The sequence below is a fragment of the Diadema setosum genome, chromosome 5 (genome assembly GCF_964275005.1).
Source record: "Diadema setosum chromosome 5, eeDiaSeto1, whole genome shotgun sequence".
NCBI classification, from domain to species: domain Eukaryota; kingdom Metazoa; phylum Echinodermata; class Echinoidea; order Diadematoida; family Diadematidae; genus Diadema; species Diadema setosum.
In genome coordinates this window covers 24,343,717-24,360,904 of record NC_092689.1, presented here as the reverse complement: position 1 = coordinate 24,360,904, position 17,188 = coordinate 24,343,717, and the positions used below count along the sequence as shown (strand labels likewise).

General features: G+C 37.9%; 1 protein-coding gene across 1 annotated transcript; it reads left to right on the top strand.

Moving 5' to 3' along the window:
- The first annotated feature begins 1,312 nt into the window (after positions 1-1,312).
- Positions 1,313-15,224, top strand: LOC140228797 (interstitial collagenase-like). Its single transcript, XM_072309070.1, has 10 exons — positions 1,313-1,623; positions 5,763-5,808; positions 6,758-6,881; positions 7,740-7,951; positions 8,205-8,421; positions 8,936-9,094; positions 9,603-9,734; positions 10,430-10,569; positions 13,709-13,850; positions 14,866-15,224. Exons 1-10 carry the CDS (start codon positions 1,313-1,315, stop codon positions 15,222-15,224), a joined length of 1,842 nt encoding a protein of 613 aa, XP_072165171.1.
- Positions 15,225-17,188: the final 1,964 nt, after the last annotated feature.

Here is a 17,188-nt window from a genome sequence, read left to right as displayed (position 1 = left end):
CATATATTCTGTATGTGGTTTCGGAACAAAAAGAGGATTGTTTGCAGCATATCTTGTATAATAATATGTCGGTCTGTTGGAAATGAGTTTCTTTAAATACATGGGTGTACGATTATTGTTAATTTTAAACATCATTCTACCATGATTGCATTGAATCCGTTGTTGCACTGATTGCCAATATTATCAGTTGATGTATATCTATCAGCATTTAATATCATTCTATTACAGCGTATCTATTTTGAGCACGTTGTAATCTTATTATATTACATTTTGTCGTATTACCCCAGATAATGCTACAGTAATTCAAATGAGGAACAAACATAGTAAAATATAAATCAATCAAATTTTTCTGATTCAAATATGATTTGATTTACGTACATTTACTGTTACCCATGAAAGTTTACTCACAAGGGTATCAACATGTTTTGTCCATTTCATATGAGGATCAAAAATAACCCCGAGGTATTTCATTTTATCTACAATTTCCAATCTGAAATTACTACATATAATTTTAATATTACAATTTCTTACTTTTTTAATAGAGCCAAATCTTCTTGGAGAAGATTTTCCCATTGTTTCTGTACACTCTGTTCTTTCTCTCCCTATCTCTCTCTCCCTCTTGCTCTCTCTCTCTCTCTCTCTCTCTCCCTCTCTTGTGCTACTTACCGTTCTGTACTGTCTCTCTAGAGTTTATACAGGGGAATCATTTTTCTGTTTAACACTTTTTTATCCTGCATTATTGTTCAGGCATATTCCACTATACAGTGTCACACTAGCATTGACATTTGTCTGAGATGAAACATGCATTGATATGTAATCACTTTCATGATATTTGTTTTTGCACCGACGTGACTGGAATTCCTTTCATACACAAGAAAGGAAATCTTCATATGGCAAAATTATCATGATTAATTGTTGTCACGGAAGGACGTTCACTAACGAAAAAATACACAAAGACACAACAACAAGATGACAAGAAAGTAAAAGAGAAACAAATGTCGTGAAAGTTGTCGGTATCAGAGATTCCAAACTTTACAAGAAGTTTATGTGTCCCTCCTGTTCTATGTTATTAGATTATTCTTCATCTCTGTTCTCTCAATATTTAGATACGATGTTTTTGCAGGACACCTACTTGAAGATCCCAGAAATTTAGATTTTCTGTTACCTGGACGATCACCATACCTACAACTCGACGACGCGAGAGCGTGCACAACTCTGATACCCTGTGTGAGAAAAGCACTCTTCATCAGCTGCCTTGTAGAGTAAGGAATCACCAAAAATTATCTCTGCGGGCTTGTGATATGATATAGATATGAGCGTTCCCCAATCATACCCGCCGCAGGCACCGAACGCTTACCAAGCGGGATACCCACCTCAAACACCTTACCCTCCGCAAGGGGCGTATCCACCACCAGCACCAACACAACTGGCGCCGCCGCCTTACGCTCCACCACCTAATAATCCCCAACCTTTCATTGGTAATACTACTGTCCCACCACCACAGCAACACATCCACTACCAGCAGACAGTGTACAGCCAGCAACAGCCAAATACAGTTGTCTACGTGAATGACAGCCGTCGCCGAGAGGAGGAAGAGATGGAGTCTTGCTGCCTGATGTCAATGTGCCTTCTTTGTCTGTGTTGTATGTTCAGTGACTAGTACATTGGGATGACCAACTAAGGAGATGATATCCTTGGACCAATCATAGACCAACCAGTGATACCCTACTTGCTTCCCCCTCCACTCCTCCCCATCCCTCCCCCCCCCCCTGTCTCAATTGATGATATTACTTTCAAATAATGCCACCTTTTCTCGACTGTCACTTTTCTTGAAGGAAACATTTTTTTTTCTTCAGTGAAAGAAAAAGCTTGGTAAGCTATAGGGGTTATTGAAATCGGTTCCATGACATTTTTGCTCCTGCTGCAATTTCTCTCACGAAATATCTGCACACCACGCCAAACATAAATTCTGCCCACAAACATAACTCTACCCCTAATCTTAATCCACACATCAAAGTGTACCTATGAAAACATATTACCACGATTACAACCCGACCCTAACTGTAAGTCCTTGGATAAAATAAGATCGGAGCAATAATTGTTGCAGAAGCAAATGACGTGTCACCACTGATAACATCTTTGATCACTGCAAAATTGATCGAGTTGAAGATTTGTTAAAAGAATTCTTTGTCGTACATATATAAGGGGTCTTATTTTCCCTTGATCACGGGTTCATTGTGACTTCATATGAAATTTTTATCTTCAAGATTGATGACATTTGAAATATTTTACATGCTTTTTAACAGAAAGGGACAACACTTCAGGAGAGAGGAGGGATAGAATTCAAGGAATTCTTCAATGGTAAAACGATAGTAAATATCATAATTCTCCGATGGTAAAACGATAGTAAATATCATAATTCTCCGATGGTAAAACGATGAACGCGGACAACGATTATTTTGTGATTCCAGTTTCCATTGTTTTTAAGTGACAGAGCTTTGTGAACTAATGACAAAGGATTACTTTTGAAAGGATCCGTTTCATACAGACCTTTACGATACTCCACTGTTATTGTTAAAGTTAACAGTCACCAGCTAACAATTGTGAGATTGCCGTAGGCGTAGCAATTACTGCAAACGTTGCAAACTTCGTTGCAAACATTGCATATGTTATACACTCATGGTATTGGAAATCCGTAGAAGGGTATTTGGGGGAAATTGAGACAAAGTAAATGAACATGCGTACAATACGATGGACAAGGACGTAATAGAGTAGAGTCAGAAAGGGGGTTGTAGATTCAATAAGGAATTTGTTCTGGCATATCATTTACAATGGGGCAGATGCGTTTTAAGTTTCAGATCTAACTGGTTCAATCTGAAAAGCTACTCAACTCAACACTGTTTTCAAGCTGTTTAGCGGTCTGTACCAGGCGGAGATATTTCATACCAGGGGCCCGTTGCATAAAACTTACCGTTGAATTTCAATGGTAACTACCGTCAAAATTAGGCGTCACAGCCAATCAGCATCAAGGATTATAAAATTTACCGCTAATTTGAAGACTTACCGCTAGAAAGGAGCGGTAAGTCCAGCGGTAAGGGTTTTATGCGACAGGGCCCAGGAGTACAGTAAATTGGTGTACAAATGCAATGTATTATTAGCTAGAACGTGGTGTAAGTTTGTAACATTTTACGCTAATTCAGTTTTACCTTGAGTTTCTCTTTGTCACGGAGTGGTAACGGCAATTATTATTATGAATAAACCAAGAAATATTGTTGGTAAATAAGGTAATGGTGAATGATATCTTGATATTTACAAAGTGAGGTAAGAAATAACTGAATCACTAAATTATCACTCAAAGTATTTATGAACCAATGGAGGTTGGGAACTTGTAGGCATTATATTTTATAACCCCTTCAAATGCCAAAGCAGCTACTTGTATTTATCACATTGTGTGCATAATGAAGTCACTATTCACTGCTTCTGATAGGCCTACTTGGCAATAAATGAGAACTGATGTTGATATTATATACACTCTACGTATCAGTAGATATTCCACTCTGCGCAATGTGTTGCCTTTGCATCAGCTTATCGTGTCCATTCAAGCAAGACTTGACGCAAAAAGAGACCAGGGTTAAAGTCTGATTTCGTCACAGTCGTTAATGTACATTATCATCACAATTTGCATTTATATATATTGAAACAAAGAAAGGGAAAACTGACCAGAAACAAATGATAAGTAATGAAAACTTTGAGAAAAGAAAATGGATTTTCATCGGGATTCGAAACCGAGACCTCTGGATTACTAGACCGGTGCTCTACCGACTGAGCTATTGAAATCCCTAGTTTGGTTTTCGTCCCATAGCCCTTAATTCTCTTTGCTCGTGTGGTCAGAAGCTATAGTGTGTGTATGTGTGCCACACACACACACATACACACACACACACACTTTAACCTGACATAAACCCAAAGGATGTAAATCAACTTTGGAATAAATGCGAGGGATCGCCGAAGCGATGCAGCTTTTTATTTATTTATTTATTTTTATATAAAAAAATCCATTTTCTTTGCTCACAGTTTCACTAGGCCTATATATATATATATATATATATATATATATATATATATATATACATTTGATTAAGTGGTTATGTGAGTATTCGTGCATTCATTTGTGCAGGTGTGTCGAGAGGAGTCTTCAAACGTTGTGATAATGTCTGAAAGAAGCACGCAATATGATTCTTTAATTTCAATGTTCTTTACTACATACCCTGCTTTCAACGTAGTTTTTCAATAATTTTATAGCAAAAAAAAAAAAAAAACTTTTTAGGCAGATAAAAAAACCCGACTTTCTAACCACGGGAAAAGTGATATTTGATCTGTAGAAGTATCAAGGACGAATGGAGACCACCAACGCCTTGTTATAAATGACTGGTAAATTGGGAAAATGCCGATAATTGCTAAATTAACTTCGAAGTCCTCTAATAAAAAGTGAAGTTGGTCAGATCAAACAAACATGGTGTTATTTCGTAAAGATACCAATGATATTGTTCAGTGATACAGTATGTGGATTATTTTCAATGATTTTAGTTTTATTCACTGTCATACTTACTGTTATCAGCAATGAGAACCGTATCAAGAATGGGAGATGATGATGATGACGTGATTACAATCACATCACGGTCAAAATGCATTGATTGTATTTTTAACATTATATTTATTTACTTATTCATTTATTAATTTATTTATTATTAAATAAATAAATAAATGAATAAACAAACAAACCAAGAAATGAATGAGAGAATGAATGAATAAATAAATAAATAAATAAATAAATAAATAAACAAAAAATACGGTCAATGCATTTTGACCATAGCAAGCAGCAGTCAGAGAAAGCTCCAGATTAGCTTTGAGCATGTTGAGTTTTAGTGTCGTTCCGGGATGGAATCATCTCTCAAATCTAGTGAAGTCCATGAAAAATGGGGCCCATGCAGCTACCTTCAGATTATCAGTAGTGGTGTTGGTTCCTAACCACCTTAACTCACGCGATAATGGTCTTGTTCACGTCAATGACAGTTATGTAATCATCACCCTATCCTCTTTTTACGCGGCCAGATGCATTCACCCGTTTTCTTTTGTGGTTCCTGGAGGCGTACCAGTCAGTACTTCCTGGTAGCGAAGAACTCATAATGCAAGGGGTACAAGGAGTCAAATCCCCCTTTTTCTTTTGTTCCCGACAGACCCCCAAATTGGAACTTTGTATTCATTCAACGTTAACTATTCAGTCCTTTAATGGACATTTTGATTGCAGATTTACCAAAGTTGCAGAAATACGAGCATGCTCCCAAACGAGACCACATAGGACCCATGATTTAAAGAACAGGTTGTATTCAGCTCGTGAAAGCAGGTCCTGTCTTGAGAGACCCCCGAATCACATAATTACTCAAACTGCCCCTGAGCACAAGGAGTAGCCTCGCTATGACTATGGCTATCAGGAAACAGGGGATACTTGAAGAAAAAGTTGAGAATCCGATGGGATGATTCCCTATCGACTGATGTCATTCAGTGTAAAATGACTTGCGAAGAGGAGATCTCTATTGACGTAGAACGTATTATACCACATGATTCTTGATTCTCATTCTGAGTTCCAAGCCACAATAAAAGCAACACATTTCTGAGATGGACTCTTCACATGTACAACGTACTAGTGGGAACGCAGTGATGGAATCTCTTTCGCTGAAATTCTTCTTTCTTCTGTGTCTCAGTGTGTATTCATTATCAGCTCCTGTGATGAACGAGCACGACGCCACGGTAAGTTGACCCAGTGGAAACTAAATTCGACGAAGTAATCGAGGACGCAATATCTAAATCAGAAATCCAATAACAGTGTTATTTTTTTCCAACTCTGAATCTTTTTCCAACTCTGAATCTGCCAAATATAGCAGTGTTTCTTTAAAACAACATAACGGGGCTCTCAAAAGAGAAACACGACGGGCAGGAGAAGGAAAGTACAAGTCATACGGAGAAACTAACTGAATAATTCATGCATGTATCAATCATGGACTAGCCCGAGGCAGGTTAGCCAAAAGCGAAAATTCATAAATGCACGCTGCTCACAAAAGCTCTCCAATGTAGTGTTCATAACTTACGCCTTCGGTTAGCATTTGACATATAAAAACCAACCAACTTGCATAATGAACATTTCATTTCATCAACAATTCTTGGTCGCTGTTGTTGTTGTTGTTAGTGGGTTTTTTTTTTGGGGGGGGGGGTGGGGCTTGGAGAGAGATAGAGAGAGAGAGAGAGAGAGAGGAGAGAGAGAGAGAGAGGGAGAGGGAGAGAGATTATGAATTGCTTTTTTTCGTTTCTTCCCATGTGCACAAAAATGATCACCATTATTTATGTAACAAGAATTGCTGGAGTTCATGAATTATTGATGAAACCGGAAGGCAAAAAAAAAAAAAAATAATAACAGTTTTTGGATGTTGACTTCACCTTCTTCAGACATGAATAGCCTCTAAATCAGTTAATTGTGCCTCATGTCAAGTGGATTTACTCTATTTAACCTTTTTTTAAAACAATTCTGGAAATTGAAGGGAGTCAATTCCGGAAGAAACACTTTTATAGTGACCAGGATTTTCAACAACATGAGCATCTTCATTAGATATTCAAAGACCAGAACGAAACAATTCGACTAACTTGAAAAATTCATTGTACTAAGCTTCAAACACGGTTCATTAAATCTCTTTGTTACCTTTAGACATACCTGACGAAGTACAACTACATGAAACAAGATGGGACTTCGCGAGGCGGCTCGGGGGCAAAGAAAGACATGACAAGTGCTTTAAAGGCTTTCCAACGCTTCGCCAACATAAATGAGACAGGTAAATAAATTTCTCTTCTTTACTCTCGACAATCTCTGAAATATGAGGGGCAGTAATGCATAATATAAGTCTTTGATACATTCGTTATTGCATTGGTCCTTTTTATTTTTCCGTCTGTTTGTTTACAGCACGTCTTTTCTTCTTAGAGACAGGAAAAGCACGATATCGCAACATTATGTCTCTTCTTCGAATAACAATAGTAGGAAGTAACTTTTTAATTGGGTGCGTATAGGTATGGTTGTGAGATTGTGATGTATCGCTCTAGAAAATGAAAGAAAACTTCACGAGTCGGGCATCTTAGTTTGCATGTCGGTATTCTGATAATTTGCATCATTTCTTTTTTCTCACGTGGAAGTTTGTCATAAATTCCTATACTTAATACTTGTATCTGTGTAATGCAATCATCTCGTCAGGTTTAGCAATACATAGTTTGACCACTGAACATATTAGGCATCGCTTTTGGACAATGAATGTAGACACTAAGGTATTGACGATGACGTCATGGTATTGTAAGTTAGATCACATCAACGCGGAAGTAGGACTGAGAAAGAAATGCTGAACTGCCCAAGCTTCGCCAGCTGTGTGTCTAATGTGTTTTTACCCTACTAGAAACCTACAAAATAAATAATTACAGGCAAAAGTGCTTCTGGCAACAATGGCTGTCTTACATCCATTAATCCTCGTATTGAATAAAAATCAAAGCAAAACACACAGAAGACTTCATGGGGGGGGGGGGGGGTGGGAGGGAAAATTATGTTCAATATTTGGGGAAATACAAACGAGGGAGTGGGAGGGGCGCGATAATAAGCCTATAACTCCCATGATTTTCTCTCCCCCCCCCCCCAATTTTGATTCAAGGAAAACTCGATAATGACACAATTCGTATGATGAACATGCCTCGATGTGGCTTGCCTGACATTGAGGATAACGAAGGATGGGATGTTCGGAAAAAGCGCTTCACCCTCTCACAACTGAAGTGGCCGTACACTGATCTGACCTACAGGATAGATGGGACCACGCCAGACCTCCCTGCTGCGCTGGTCGGGCAGATAATGGCCCAAGCACTGAAGGTAAACAAAAAACGGTTCATTTCTGTTCAATTTATTAGTTGAGTCCATGAATATTCTGTATCTGAATTCCATTATCTTGATTAAACCTCAAGACGCCCAGTTAATAGTATTATGCATTCCTCTAAGTTTCTCAGAGTCTCGTCATGTCATACAGAAATGGTGTGCACTCAAATTATATTGGTATTTTTCTCCATAATAAAATAACATGGAAAGCAAACGCTTTATTTTCATTTTTTTTTTTAATTTCACAAAGGCGTGGTCGGACGTGTCGTCACTAACTTTCGCGCAGGTTGCTGCGGGCCAGCCAGCCGACATCTTGATCGATTTCTTCACCGGCGCCCACGGCGATGGCAATCCATTCGACGGACCCGGCAGCGTTCTTGCCCACGCCTATTTCCCTAACCCTAACCCCATCGCTGGTGACGCCCACTTTGACGACGCGGAAACCTACACAGATGGCACTCCTCAAGGTTGATACGTTGTACTTGTCTTTATATGCATGTATAAAGACATGGATTAACAGATATGCTGTACACTACACAAATTTAATGTAGTACAGTTATGACACTGTGTAGTTATGAAAAAGGTAAGGATTGATATTCTTATCTTTTTCAAAAAGAAATTTTATTAAAACCGTGTCCTGACCTAACTAAGAAAATGTAACAATTTCTTCACTTCGGTGTCTTGCATGGTAGAATGCTGATTGAAAGATTTCAGGTCGGTAGAGCTTCAGTCTTTCGTCAGAAGTAAACAAAACAAAAAGTGATCATACATTTTATAGTTTCATCTGAAAGCGTTAATATGACATGAGAACTACGAGCTTGTAAGCCAGTGAGGCTTTCCAACCTTGAAATACAAGCTGTATAAAAAAAAATAACTGACAGACACCCATCAACCCTCTCCCTCCCATCCCCCTTTCAGGGCGGAAGTAATTTGTGCATTATGGGATTACAAAGAGGATCACTCTCGTTGCTTGATTTTCAGGAATCAACCTGTTCCAGGTAGCGGCTCACGAGTTCGGTCATAGCCTTGGTCTCGGGCACTCAACCGTGGAAGAGGCTCTGATGGCGCCCTTCTATCAAGGCTACGTGCCTGACTTCCAGCTCCATCCAGACGATGTCGCAGGAATCCAGGCACACTACGGTAAGCACTACTATATTCCCATTATGTCTTGCACTCTAGTATTTCTTCCAGTTCCTTCTTCTTGTTTAATGTAGGGCCTGCTAAGTTTAATTCCCAAACAATTCTGACCTCTTGAAAACGACATGTTTGAATGAAAAAAAAAAATTAAACAAAACAAAAAACTTAAGAATGAATACAGGCAAAACAGAAGGATATCAGTGCTTTTGGAAGGTCATTATGAGATTTTGGTAGATATTATACATTATCTATTCTATCGTGAAGGAAATGATTTGGGTAAGTAAGCAATTGTGAAGAAAAAAAAAGGCGTTTAATAGGTATACTTGATCTTTCATGTGAAATAACAAAGCTGAATCATGTGATAACTAAATACATAATAAAGACTGGAGTGATCCTAGCAAGAAGTAAACACCAACTATTATCTTAAGACTTCACAGATTGTAAATCTTTTTCCAGGTATGTAAGAAGCTAGTTCATGCTGTACTCTCAAACTGCCTTTCTCTGCTGGCAGGCCCTAACGAGAACCCAAATGCTGGTGATGGTGACCAGGATACAGATCCCGGGCCGACACCAGCTGGGGACTGCATCTCACAGTTCAACGTAGCCACACAAACAGCAGATGGCGGCTACTACCTCATCAACAGTAAGATCAACTTTGAACTTGTTAAATGGGCATTCGAATACGAATTGCCGTCATAGTCACTAATTTGGTCTAAAAGTTCCATGTGAATTCTAGTGGTGTAAACGAACGGTTGTCTTCAAAAGAGGGGCTTTGCGCATTGCATTTGTTTCTCGATTTCCTGGCCCTACGACCAAGCTAAGAAGATGCTAAATAGGGCAGCAGAGTTTTAATTCGTTGCATAATTTTCTAGAGTAGAGTGTGCAATGCTAGTTGGTGACATAATGCAGTTGCAGGTGAGCGGATATGAAATTAATCGTACAAAACAATGATAACCGAGTCACTGCTTTCAATGAAACTTTGCTCTCCTAACAGTTTTAACGGCTAATATGATAAATAGGTACTCGTGTACTTGAATAAAGAGTAATCATGGAGATTTGTTATACACTTGTAGTTAAATTGTCTGTATCCTACCTTCCATCTAATCATCTAATGTTCGTATAATCCATAACCTAATGGTAAATGGCCAAGTCGTCCTATTCAGATCAGATGTCATGATTTGTGTACGGACCCATCTGTGGTGCTGATTGTTATCTTTATTTTGATTCTTATCAGTTGCTATTCTTGTTTTCATTCAAATGATAATGCCTCTATTGTGCAATATTTACAAATAATAAATATGTTATGCATACTCTCTGTTTATGTATTTTATGATACAGCAACTCACGCTTTTCGTTTTGGAGCCAACGGCCTGGTAGCCGGATATCCGAAACCAATAGCGACCGAATTTCCTGGTTTACCCAATGACCCGGATGCCGGCCTATACTACCCAGATAATGGCAAGACGTACTTCTTCAAGGTATGTGGCACGTGAGAATGTAATCATAATAAGAATATTGTCTCCCGGGAAGGTAGCAAATCCAGAGCTAGTGACTTTTGACAAACTGAGGGATCGAAAGTATATGTATGGTCATAGCCCCTACGGTACAATATGATATGTAGTGATGGTCATTGGCCAAGGAAATAACTTCACAAAAGAGACGAAAGTATACAACATACAAGAGGAATTCAACAGAGTGATTTAAGTTGAGAAGCAGTACAGCGGACCCTTGGACATCTCAGGGCCCGTTATTCCCCATTACGGAAACAAGGAATTCAGAGCAGTCCACACGACACCTAACAGAGACTTCAAACCCTCAGGCGCTCGTTTTAACAAACTACGTCCGTCTCTGACAAACAAGCTTTAAGCTATAGGAAACCATCACAGTGTGATTATTGTCAAATAAACCAGGAATACATTCTGACGTAACTGTTAAAGGGTGTGTACAGTTCTGGTCGGGGTGAGGATTTAGCTTTTAACGTTTTGCGAGATATTCAGAAACCACTCTATGAGATGTCAAAGAGCATGCAATTCTAAGGGGTATCAAAAGTTTATTTGATGAAAATCGGTTTTGAAATGGCTGAGATATCCAAAAACAAGGTGAAACAAAGAGATTCTAATAAAGGTGGGGCATGTCGCCTTTTATTATTATCACTTTTAGGGATATCTCAGCCATTTGAAAACCAATTTTCATCAAATAAACGTTGAATCCTTCTTAAAATCACATGCTCCTTCATATTTCATAAGAGGTTTCTCATTATCTCATTTAGAAATGTTCAAAACATGAATCCCCACCTCAACCACTACTGTACAGTCCCTTTAAGCATTATGTTTATGATACATATATTTGAGGATGAAGATATTTATCAAAAGTATTGACTTGTTTTTATGCAGTCGACTTTGCATGTCTACAGACATGATATACACCAGTATTACGGATGCTGCAGTATGTATCATAACTATGGGAAGATGTTTCCCAGTATAAAAAAAAGCGCGAACAAAACAATGGCCAGCACTGACATCACACCAATTTTCTCTCTGACGAGATCAGGTTCTTGTCCATGGCTATGTGGAACGTACCATTGTAGATCAGTGAATAAGAAGACGGATTATCAATCGTAAGGTCCTTGTTTCGAGTCCCCTAGCTGCGGCAATAATAATATGTGCCCTATAGGCAAGACAATTTAACTTCCTTGCCTACAGTCCTTCGACAGAAACTCAAAGCTATCGGTCACGTGCAAGCTCTCTTACAATCATTCATTGTTTTCTTGGCAGCCACACGAAACATAAAAATGCAGAAATAAAAATAAAAATAACAGGCAGACACAAGGTCAAAATAATGATCCACATTAACCGCTGCCTCCAGCGGCAGATACGTGCCTGAAAGGGGAAATCCAGTCCAAATATAAGTAAATCTGATAAGAAAGAGTAAAATAATACGAGTTCAACGTTAACGGGTGAAAAATAAGGAAGTGAAGTTTTGCTTTTTTTTTTTCAGAATGGCAAAGTTGGTATGTCATACCCTCACAACTTGCCATAGTTTGTACTTACAATTTTGATATTTCCAGTTTTTCATTCAAACGCAATTATGTCCGTGACTCAAATCCTGGTATATCTAATTGATCACTATTCTGAAGTTATTCAACCAGGAATAACAGCATGTTTCAGACTTCAATGACAGAAACTTTGAATTTTCTCTATTTTTGTACAGGATGAATAGCAAATTGTGAGGTTATGACATGGTTAGCTCACCATTTGCATATTCATATCCAAGGTACAAGAACTGTTTTGCAAAATTTTTAAATAGCAAAACGTCAAAATGTCATAACTTCCGTATTTTTCATCCGATTTCAGTCAGATTTTTACCGTTGAACTCGTAAGATTTTACTCTTTTTAAAAAAAATCAGATTAACGTATATTTGGACCGGATTTTCCCTATAAAGAAGAAATCCACCCTAAAATTTTGTCAATTTCATAAGAAAGAGAAAAAAATCAATGCAGAACAGTGCAAAATGATCAAAATCGGATAAGAAATGATGCAGTTAAGAAATTTTGAAATTTTATAATACTTTGGAAGACACTGCTTGACCACTCGCTATGAATATTTAAATCAGCAAGTTGACGATGTCATGCTCTCACAATTTCTTATTTATTTCGTAAACATATAAATACAAAACTTGCCGTAAAACCACCAAAAATAAAAAAAGAACAAATGTTAACCTTGATATATCTTGGTATGGGAACATACTTTTACTTGTATTAGTTTAAAAATAATAATTGGTTGGTAGAAAGCTTAATTGTGCACCACGTATTCTTTCTTGGGTGTGTATGCCTTTAAAGATTTCAAAAAAAAAATCCGAGTTTTATATACAACATAGTATTACATGAAAAATTTTGAGGGTATGACGTCACCAACTCGCTCATTTGAATATTCACAAAGACTGATCAAGAATTTTTTTTTTTTAATGTGAGATTTCGAAATGTCCTATCTTATTTCTTATCTGATTTTTGTCAATTTTGTATCGTTGATAGGCAATATTTTTCTCTTTCTTTTGAAGTTTATTTTTTTTTTTTGGGGGGGGGGTGGATTTCTTCTTTAAGCAGGGCAGTTTATCCTCATTGCCTTGTTCCCTTCGTGTAGCAACTTACCAGTTAATCAATCCTCGGTGTGCGTGGAATGCCAATTGACAGAGAAAATCTCGTAGCATTGTACAAGTTGTCCAGAGTTCCTGGCTCAGTTAGTTAAAGCTGCTGGTCGTATAGTAACTTGTTCCTTGGGATAAGCAGGGAGGTGGGAAGAAGTACTTTCTTTCGTAGCGGTCACAAAATAAAACTAAACACAGGGGCTCATCCTAATCCTATACCAATTGACCACTGAATAATATGTTCATGATAATAATATCACCATATACAAGTCACATCAGGCAGATATCGAACATTTTTGTGAGCAGAATATTGCATGACATGTAATACCATGCCAGCTAAGCACGCTTTTCTTGTGTGTAGCAATGTCCGTTCAATTTTACATGGATTATACGTAAACACCAATGACATGATCTGTTGTAGTAAAAACAAAACAAATAAAAATAAAACAAATGTTTGAATTATCTTCTTGCAGGGGGCCAACTATTATCAGTTTACTGGACAGACACAGGACGACGATTCGCCAGGCACCATAGCTACCGCCTTCCCTGGCTTGCCCAACGACCTAGATGCAGCCTTCATTTGGAGCGGCAACGGAAGGGTGTACTTCACTAAAGGTTCATTACTGCCAGTATATTGTCAAACTATCCTCTCTTAGGTGTTCACTAGAATTAAAAAATTCTGCATGGTATCTGTCATTTTGTTATATTCGTTATAATTTTTTGATTGAGTCATTTCTTTATTCAAGAAAATGTTTATACATAACCAGGTCAATTATCTCTTTAGATAATTGCAGGTACACATTGAACATACAACACATATAACATCCATGGGATTAATGCGCCAGTATCAACAATAATATTTAACACTAACAATCATTATAACATTTATATCAAAACTATATATATATATATATATATATATATATATATATATATATGTCGGACGTTTATAGAAACTTCACGCTCCGGACGGACCAATAATCGGTCAATGTTCTACTTTTTTTTTCTGATTTCGTTTTGTACAAAATCAAAAAACTTCATTTACTTTCCCATTAAAAAAAATATCCCTCGTCCTAAAAACTGTAATAGGCCTTCTTTCGGTGTAATCTAATTCCATATTACATATACAAATATAGAATATTACACATATACAATACTAATTAACAATCTTTAACATTTTGCATACAATAGGGAAAGATCCATGAACTGAGACAGGGAGTTGAATTCTAATAAAATATGTATCTTTATATACTTTTTAGTTATTTTGGTGATGACATTTAATCGTCTGGATAAAGGGTATTGATGACATTTTGTCCGTCGAGGTCATAACCATGCTTACATGGAATATTTTGTTAATAATATTGATATGGATAAAGTTCTAAACAATCAGTATGAAAGTTACGATAAAAATAATCGCTTTAAACCTAGCCAATCTTACACAATAAATGTAACAGACTGATTCAAATGCAATGTTTCTCGTCCTAGATTCCTCTGTTTTTTCTATGCTGTGACGAAGGAGCAAATGATCTTCGTGTGTAAAACTCTGGCCTAGTTGTCTCCTCTGGTGAAGAACGTTATCACATTTGTATCGCTAATGACGTTCATGCACACTTTCTATACTCGTTACCAGGTGACCAATACTACAGGTTCAGTGCGGGGATTGGTGTTGACAATGGCTACCCAAGACCTCTTAGCCTGTGGACCAATCTACCACCAACCCTTGACGCCGCCATGCAGTTCGCAAACGGCTTCACTTACTTCTTCTCCGGAGATAGCTACTACCGCTTCAACGATGACGAGTTCGCTGTGGACGCTGGCTACCCACGAGACACAGCCGTGGTGTGGTTGGGGTGTGCCGCTCGCATCGGATCGGGCAATACGACGGCAACTCCACCGGGCGGTGGAGGAAACGGAGCCGCAGTAGTCACCTTGCCATCAATTCTAGTTGGACTTATAACTTTGGTATTATCTTCTACACACTTGCTGTAATGATCATTATTCTAAACCCTTTGAAAAGGATTAAACGTTTGCACCGTTAGGATGATAATTCTAGTGGATAATAGCATTCACTGGCGGACCCTTGATGATGCTCAAATTAGTGTTGACCTGAGAACTTTTAGACGGGTTCAGTTCAAGTTGTATTTCAGCGGAATGACGTGAATCAACAATCCACTGTTTGACGTGAACAGTGACGTCCATGTACTATCAGTGGAAAATAGGAATGCCACTTCTTCATCACTTTTTCTTCGTCATCTTCTTCTTCTTTTTCTTTTTCTTTTTTCTTTTTCTTTTTCTCCTTCTTCTTCCAAAGTACATGCTACCAACAAAATATGTCGTTGTATACTTATCATACTTATATGTAGCAACTTACGTGGGGAGGGGTTACATGATGACAGAGAATTAACAATATTAGTGCCGATAAACATTCTGATCGTCGACTTATTTTCATGGATGTTGTTATTATAATATTTCACACTATTCCTAGCGATATCGTATTTCCAAGTTAATAATGGCATCATTACTTTTGTGACAAAAAGCTGTGTGAAATGTAAAAAGTTGATGCTTACTCACTGGGAAGAAAAATTAAAGCAGTCAGGAGAATTTCGTCGGTATTTTCCTTGCTTTCGTGAAGTAGCCTCGTTTCTCATCACTCTGATGCAAACTATACTTCAGCTCAGTATGTACTCTGCCTTCCGGCTGATGAATTTCATGTGATCACTGTATCTGACATGTTTGTATGGATTCCTCATTCAGGGTTATTACACTCAACAAACTGAAAATTTACCTGAGTTTGCAATTGCTGTTAGTAAGTGCTTGCGATACAGAAATGCCACCAGCTGCCTCTCAACTTGAACATTTTCCCGTTAAACTGTTCATCAGGGAAGTAATGTAAAATGTAAGAGAAAGAATCACCGAATGGATTGTTATATGTGTATAGAATGTTTACAACTTATTTTTTTGTTGTTGTTTCTGAACCACATTTTATCACTTCTAACATCAGTGCCCTGTAGATTTGGCCTCTAATTCATTGTATTCCACGAAAGAAGAAGAAGAAGAAATATTCTCACACGCAAGATTATCGATACTTCTCTCAAACAATTTATTCACTGTTATCTTCAAAACATACAAGGTAAGTTTTGCCATTCTGGGAACGATCATCACAACATTACAACTGAGGAGTAAAATATGTCGAAGTCAAACGAACTCTCTGCTTCGATGCACCTTGCGATGTAATGTCATCGTCATTGTTCCGCGTGCTGGCATGCGACGTGACTCGTAATTAATTATTCGCTTTGAAATCCATTCGTTCTCAGCGTGAACGTATTCGAACGTCAATTTGATAAGTCTTTACTGTATTACATTGTACACTTTATACATGTCATGTACCTTTGACTAATGACTTATAAAGTTGTGCTGCAATTTGAATAAACATTGTGTGTGTGTGTGTGTGTGTGTGTGTGTGTGTGTGTGTGTGTGAGAAAGAGAGAGTGAGAGTGTGTGTTTGTGTGTAGGCGCTACATGCCACTGAATTATAATTACCTTGGCGTACTGTCTGTAGAAAGCAGGCAAGGTAGTTCTTTATGGAAACATGATTTACAGTGGTCACTTAATCACATCTTTTGACAAGAAATGTATATAGTTTACTACTGGAATTGTCTATTTTAGCATGTTTAGCAAGTTTTGCCCTTGTACCTGTTGTCAAATCGAATGTTATCAAAGAATCATTATTTCCGTATATAAAACCGTTTATTTCACACTTTCACGAAAATTTCACAGACTTGCTTATTGAAAGATTGGATGAAGTCAAATTCATATCAAGTGAAGTCAAATGTCACATTTTCAGCGACCCCTGGTTCGGTATCAGTAAAGACGGAGCCCACATATCTATCATTGTGTGTGCTTATGTGTGTGTGTGTGTGTGTGCGCGCGCGCGCGTGTATGTGTGTGTGTGT

Coding starts and splice junctions, on each gene's coding strand:
- LOC140228797 (XM_072309070.1), top strand. CDS start 1,313: ATGAGCGTTCCCCAATCATACCCGCCGCAGGCACCGAACGCTTACCAA. Junction 1,624..5,762: donor TCTTGCTGCCTGATGTCAAT/GTGCCTTCTTTG, acceptor TCTGTGTCTCAG/TGTGTATTCATTATCAGCTC. Junction 9,095..9,602: donor AGGAATCCAGGCACACTACG/GTAAGCACTACT, acceptor CTCTGCTGGCAG/GCCCTAACGAGAACCCAAAT.